The sequence below is a fragment of the Ruditapes philippinarum genome, unplaced genomic scaffold, assembly GCF_026571515.1.
Source record: "Ruditapes philippinarum isolate M1 unplaced genomic scaffold, ASM2657151v2 ctg19276_1_1_1_1, whole genome shotgun sequence".
Lineage (NCBI taxonomy): Eukaryota > Metazoa > Mollusca > Bivalvia > Venerida > Veneridae > Ruditapes > Ruditapes philippinarum.
In genome coordinates this window covers 1-6,926 of record NW_026854119.1, presented here as the reverse complement: position 1 = coordinate 6,926, position 6,926 = coordinate 1, and the positions used below count along the sequence as shown (strand labels likewise).

At 34.8% G+C, this 6,926-nt stretch overlaps 1 protein-coding gene across 1 annotated transcript; it reads left to right on the top strand.

Moving 5' to 3' along the window:
• Positions 1-3,911: 3,911 nt before the first annotated feature.
• Positions 3,912-6,438, top strand: LOC132738996 (sushi, von Willebrand factor type A, EGF and pentraxin domain-containing protein 1-like; the record flags this gene model as incomplete). Its single annotated transcript, XM_060726634.1, has 2 exons — positions 3,912-6,031; positions 6,320-6,438. Coding segments are annotated over exons 1-2 (2,239 nt in total), but the record flags the coding sequence as incomplete, so codon positions are not given.
• Between the last annotated feature and the right edge of the window lie 488 nt (positions 6,439-6,926).

The window sequence follows — 6,926 nt, the reverse complement described above, 5'->3', positions numbered from 1 at the left end:
TTAAAATTTTTGGCTGCTAGGCCGCCAGGCCGCTAGGCCGCCAACTTCACAAAAATGACAAAATTAAAAAAATCTCTGAAAGTGATTTTTTCTTTAGATATATCGTTTAAATAACAATAATTATCTTTAAAACTTCATTAAATGCCGTTTTATTGTTAAAAAAACATTTTTACAACATTAAAATTTTTGGCTGCTAGGCCGCCAGGCCGCTAGGCCGCCAACTTCACAAAAATGACAAAATTAAAAAAATCTCTGAAAGTGATTTTTTCTTTAGATATATCGTTTAAATAACAATAATTATCTTTAAAACTTCATTAAATGCCGTTTTATTGTTAAAAAAACATTTTTACAACATTAAAATTTTTGGCTGCTAGGCCGCCAGGCCGCTAGGCCGCCAACTTCACAAAAATGACAAAATTAAAAAAATCTCTGAAAGTGATTTTTTCTTTAGATATATCGTTTAAATAACAATAATTATCTTTAAAACTTCATTAAATGCCGTTTTATTGTTAAAAAAAACATTTTTACAACATTAAAATTTTTGGCTGCTAGGCCGCCAGGCCGCTAGGCCGCCAACTTCACAAAAATGACAAAATTAAAAAAATCTCTGAAAGTGATTTTTTCTTTAGATATATCGTTTAAATAACAATAATTATCTTTAAAACTTCATTAAATGCCGTTTTATTGTTAAAAAAAACATTTTTACAACATTAAAATTTTTGGCTGCTAGGCCGCCAGGCCGCTAGGCCGCCAACTTCACAAAAATGACAAAATTAAAAAAATCTCTGAAAGTGATTTTTTCTTTAGATATATCGTTTAAATAACAATAATTATCTTTAAAACTTCATTAAATGCCGTTTTATTGTTAAAAAAAACATTTTTACAACATTAAAATTTTTGGCTGCTAGGCCGCCAGGCCGCTAGGCCGCCAACTTCACAAAAATGACAAAATTAAAAAAATCTCTGAAAGTGATTTTTTCTTTAGATATATCGTTTAAATAACAATAATTATCTTTAAAACTTCATTAAATGCCGTTTTATTGTTAAAAAAACATTTTTACAACATTAAAATTTTTGGCTGCTAGGCCGCCAGGCCGCTAGGCCGCCAACTTCACAAAAATGACAAAATTAAAAAAATCTCTGAAAGTGATTTTTTCTTTAGATATATCGTTTAAATAACAATAATTATCTTTAAAACTTCATTAAATGCCGTTTTATTGTTAAAAAAAATTTTTTACAACATTAAAATTTTTGGCTGCTAGGCCGCCAGGCCGCTAGGCCGCCAACTTCACAAAAATGACAAAATTAAAAAAATCTCTGAAAGTGATTTTTTCTTTAGATATATCGTTTAAATAACAATAATTATCTTTAAAACTTCATTAAATGCCGTTTTATTGTTAAAAAAAACATTTTTACAACATTAAAATTTTTGGCTGCTAGGCCGCCAGGCCGCTAGGCCGCCAACTTCTAATGATATTATTGTCTCTGAAGGTGAATTTTCTAATCTCATTATTAAAAACTGGTTTAAAATCCATATCATCACTTCACATCAATATTTATCCATATTTCTGCCATCCTGCATTAAATTTGCAGCATCTTTTTATTTCTGAACTGGGAAATGTCATACATGAGTAGAAAACATTTACAGAAGATTAAAGTGTCAAAAACCATTCATGCTTTGTAGTAGTGTTTTATATAGTACCCTGCTAATAAAAGAGCCCCAGGGTAAATGACATAAGACAAAATATAAGTAGAAAACGTAAATTCCGTATTTCCCGGATGTTGGTGCAATAAATTTCATCACAAGAAGTACAAAAAGCAAGAAAGAAAACTAAAATATTTTTGCATGCATTGTAAACTAATAAAAATAACCATGTTGCATATGTTACAATGCATGAAAAAGAAAAGTGAAAGATTTTCTTATCTTTTTGTTAATATCCATATCAGTTTAAGTATTCAAGTGTCCCAATAACATTTATCAATACTTAATCCACATTTCATACATATCACCATTATATCTCTATATATATATATATATATATATATATATGTTTATTTCCCGAATAAAATATATCATTTATATAGAACTTATGTAAATCTCAGTTTGAGAAGGTAATAGAGATAATGGGTTAAGCATATTAATTCTTTAATGTATTTAAAGTTATTCACGCTTAAAATCATTACTTTTAACTTAAACAACCATAAGATAAGATAAAAAAAAATAATTTGCCCCTAAAAAGTGCCTGAATTCTATCCAATAAGCATTTCACAGTTTTATATTTCATTGCCAGATAATTGTACAATTGAATCATATTAGATATCAAATAATTGTGTTTATTTATGCACTTTCCAACATTTAAGTTATAATTTTTATTTTTACTTATTGTAACAATTAAGTATTATTATAACAATTAAGTATTAAAGTACAAAGTCAGTAAAATTGATGAATTGAAAATATATTGTTCTTATATTTTACATCATAGGCAGTTAATAAAAGATGCAATTTTCAAATTGAGTCGCACGTAGCTCAAAAAGTATTTGAACTAGAATCATGAAACTTTACAGGAATGATGCTCAGCATTTAAAATTGTGCACCTGGCTTTAACTTGTGGATTTTTTTCTGTTTTGTCAGAGTTTTTGCCCTCGACTTAGTAAAACTTTGCAATTTTCAACTTGTGTCGCACGTAGCTCAAAAAATATTTGACCTTTGGTCATGAAACTTTACAGGAATGTCGATCAGCATGTGTAGTTGTGCACCTGGGCATTTTCTTTGGATTGATTTAGTATTCGTAGAGTTATTGCCCTTGAATTATTGCCCTTGGCGTAGTAAAAAATTGTAATGTTCAACTTTTGTCGCACTTAGCTCAAAAATGTTTTGACCTAGTGTCAACTTCAGAAACTGAAGGAAATGTTTCTCAGCATATGAAGTTGTGCACCTGGTGTATCGCTTGTAGATTTTTTCTGTTTATTCAGAGTTATTGGCATTAACTAAGTAAAAAATGCAATTTTTAATTTGTGTCGCACGTAGTTCAATAGTTCAAAAAGTATTTAACCTAGGGTCATGAAAATGTACAGGAATATTCTTCAGCACGGGAAGTTGTGTACCTGGGTTTTCCCTTGTGGGTTTATTCTGTTTTGTCAGTGTTATTACCCTCGACTTAGTAAACTTTGCAATCTTCGACTTGCGTCGCACATAGCTCAAAAAGCGTTTGACCAAGAGTGATGAAACTTTACAGAAATGTTGGTCAGCATGTGAAGTTATGCACATTGGCTTTCGCTTGTAGATTTTTTTCTATTTTCTCATTGTTATTGCCCTTGACTTGATGAAAAATTGCAATTTTCAATTTGTGTCGTGCGTAGCTCAAAACGTATTTGTTCATGAAACTTAGAAGGAATGTTGATCAGCATGTGTAGTTGTTCACCTTGGGATTTGCTTGTGTATTTATCCAGAATTTCTAGAGTTATTAACCTTGACTAATTAAAAAGTCCCATTATGTTGTGTTATTTGTTTCGTGAGTGTTTTAGTTAGGTTCAACCAACCTTACAGGAATAATGATCAACATCACTTTGAAGCTATGTACCTGGGGTTTTGCATGTGGAATTTTGTTTTGTTACAGTTATTGCCCTTTACTTTGCAATTTTTAACTTGTTCATGCATATCTCAAAAAGTATTTTGTGATAAGAAAACGTGCTTTCTACCGTTTGTTCCAGCAAATACTCAGACGCTTGTGCAAGATTTCTCATTGTGGCAACATAAAGTACCATGCGACGAAGCGTTATAGAAATAACGAAACTGACGACGATGCCGGCTGACGGTTCATGGGTCAGGTTTCGTCACAAACTGTCCTTAATCATATGTTCCGATACCTGAGCCTAATTAAAAACTTATTGGTCGTGGGGATGATACTCCCATGCGTAACAAACTTATATATCTATGTAACGCCGGGTATGTTCTGGATGGCCCGAACACTAGAACATGTAAGGACAGTGGAGAATGGTCCGGAAAAGAACCGGAATGTTTCAGAAACGAATGTCCCATGCCTCCACCTTTACAAAATGGGCGTTACTATGTCTGGAATTATTCACGAGGCATAAATATAATTTACACATGTAACGAAGGGTACGAACTAATCGGAAGAGATGTTCGTTTTTGTTTGGGGACATATGAGTGGTCAGGTAGTGATCCATACTGTCAGAAAGTTAAATGTGACAATCCACCGCCTATTGATAATGGGTTCTTCCGTGGGAATGATTTCTTTTATGAAGACATAATTGAATATCATTGTAACACAGGCTTTGAAATTGTGGGACAAGCACAACGTAAGTGCCTCTCTAATGGTAAATGGGGAGGTGATGATGCGACTTGTATCCAAATAACCTGTGGTCTCCCACCTGTTAAGCGCAATGTTGTATACGACATACCAGGCGGGGAAAAAGAAGGAAGTTTCGAAGTAACAGCCTCGTTATCATGTGAGGAAGGTTATCGTGGTATTGGTGTGAGTTCTCAACGGTGCCAAGCTAATGGCCAATGGTCAGAATCTAATTTTGTCTGTGAAATTGTCACATGTCCTGCATTTCCGGATGTTCGTTATGGCAGAGCTATAGGAAATGGGTTTCATTTTGGAAATGAACTTGAAATCCAGTGCAACGAAGGATTTTACTTAGTAGGAAAAGCAAGACCAAGGTGCGGCCCTAATGGCGACTGGGATTATGAAAGTGAGCCGCCACACTGTGTGATATCCGGGTGTCCTGACTTACCTAAAATAACAAATGGATTGGCCAGTGAAACAGGGTCAGGAGTTGGATCAATTGTGACGTACAGATGTAATGACGGCTATAGACTTCAAGGGCCGGGCCAAAGGACATGCGAGAAAGATGGCTCATGGAGTGGCTCTGATCCCTATTGTAGATTGATTTTATGTGCAGTGCCACCGTTTGTTGAGCATGCAATTCCTTTTAATGCCCTAACACAATATTTATTGAATTCTAAAGCACGTTACGTTTGTGAAACTGGATATGAATTGTCGGCTGGAGACAGTTCATTAACGTGTTCCGCATCTGGTACATGGGAAGGTTTTATACCGACATGCTCGTTGGTGCAATGCGGGGAACCAATGAAAGTCCCAAACAGCAAAGTTTCTGTTGCGTCGTACAATTTTAAAGGCGAGGCTCAGTATTTGTGTGACCTTGGATACAGAGTAAAAGGTTCATCAATAATAACTTGTGAAAAGAATGGAAACTGGCTTGAAGCGACACCTGAATGTGTACCGGTAGATTGCGGTCCGCCACCGTATGTTCCAAAATCTATTAAAATTGATTCAAAAAATTACACATTCAAAAGTGTTATTCAATACACTTGTGATGTAGGCTTTACACTTATCGGCCAAGGGACGACTTCATGCCAAGCTACTGGTGTATGGTCGGGCAAAACTCCCGTCTGTGAGCCAATTTCATGCGGGACTCCGCCATCTATTGACAATGCTTTTTACATCGGTTATTACTATTTCTATAAATCGACCGTAACATACGAATGTTTTACAAATTTTGAACTCTCCGGAAATCCAACGCTGACTTGTTCATACAACGGGACATGGACAGGCGATAGACCGGAATGTCATGCTGTGACATGCGGTCCACCACCAGTGTTTCCCCATTCTTCCACAAGTATGCCAATGGGAGCCTATGTCAATAGGGAAGTTACGTTCATGTGTAATGACGGATTTTACTTAACCGGAAGTGCAACAGCAAGGTGTATGGCAAATAAGCAATGGCAGTATGATGAAGACGAGACAGCATGCTTACGTCGTAATTGCTACGATCCCCCAAAAATGCAAAACGGCGGCCGGAAATTTGTCGGAACATTGTACGAATCGACAGCGGATTATTTCTGTGACGAAGGTTACACATTATCTGGACAGAGTTCTTTAGTTTGTGGCATCTCAGGGCATTGGGAAGGAAAGCTTCCTACATGCGAGTTAGTACATTGTGGTGCACCACCATTTGGCAACCACGTGGTAGTCAGTGGAGACAGGTATCCGACTAATTACAATCCATATTTACACGTTTTATAACATTAAAACAGTTGGAAGTATGCAAATAATAATTACAAAGTGTATTATTTTAGCCATTTGCATTATACTTTTTTTAAATCTCGTTAGTGCTTTCCAGTCAATTTAAGAAAGGCATATATAAAGATTTTTTCCCATTAATTCACCCTTAAGGAGCATCATTTTACTGAACCAGCAACTTGCGTTATTGTAGTCAAACTTATTCAAAAATATCTCAGTATTCATGCTTTCTTTTTTCATGAATGATTAAGTTTCACATATCAAAGTGCAGTTACATATATGTGCGAGAAAGGGTACGAAGCAAAATGTCGCTTTGTCTCGGAGTGTACATCATCCGGGAGATGGTCTAACCAGCCGCCACAGTGTGAACGTATGTCATATTTTTCATGCTGAATTTTAACAATGTACTTGCTATGCATGCTTTATATTTGAAACAGTAAATTCAGTGTTAAAGGGATATCAATTTCAAAAGATAATAATCAATATATTCTGATTTCTGTGTTGAGGAGTATATTATTTATTTTGCTAGCACAGAAAAGGTTTGTTTTAAGTTATTTATATTTGTAGACTTTTGTATCATCTAAATACAAAATGCTGAACAATTGAATGATTTAAAGAAGTAGGCTACTGAAAAAGCTATTTCTCCTCACTATTCACTTTAATTGGATTGTTTTCTTGTTGTTTTTTTTTTCTCCAAAATGTTTACAATCACAACAGGTGTTGTGTGTTAAGCAACCCTTTTCATCTTAAGTGTATTGTAGCTGATTCCTTGCAAACACTGACTTGCTAAAACCAATGCCAGGGGGCCAAGTGTTTTTACTTTACATTGACTATGATCAACACACGTCATGCTTTTTT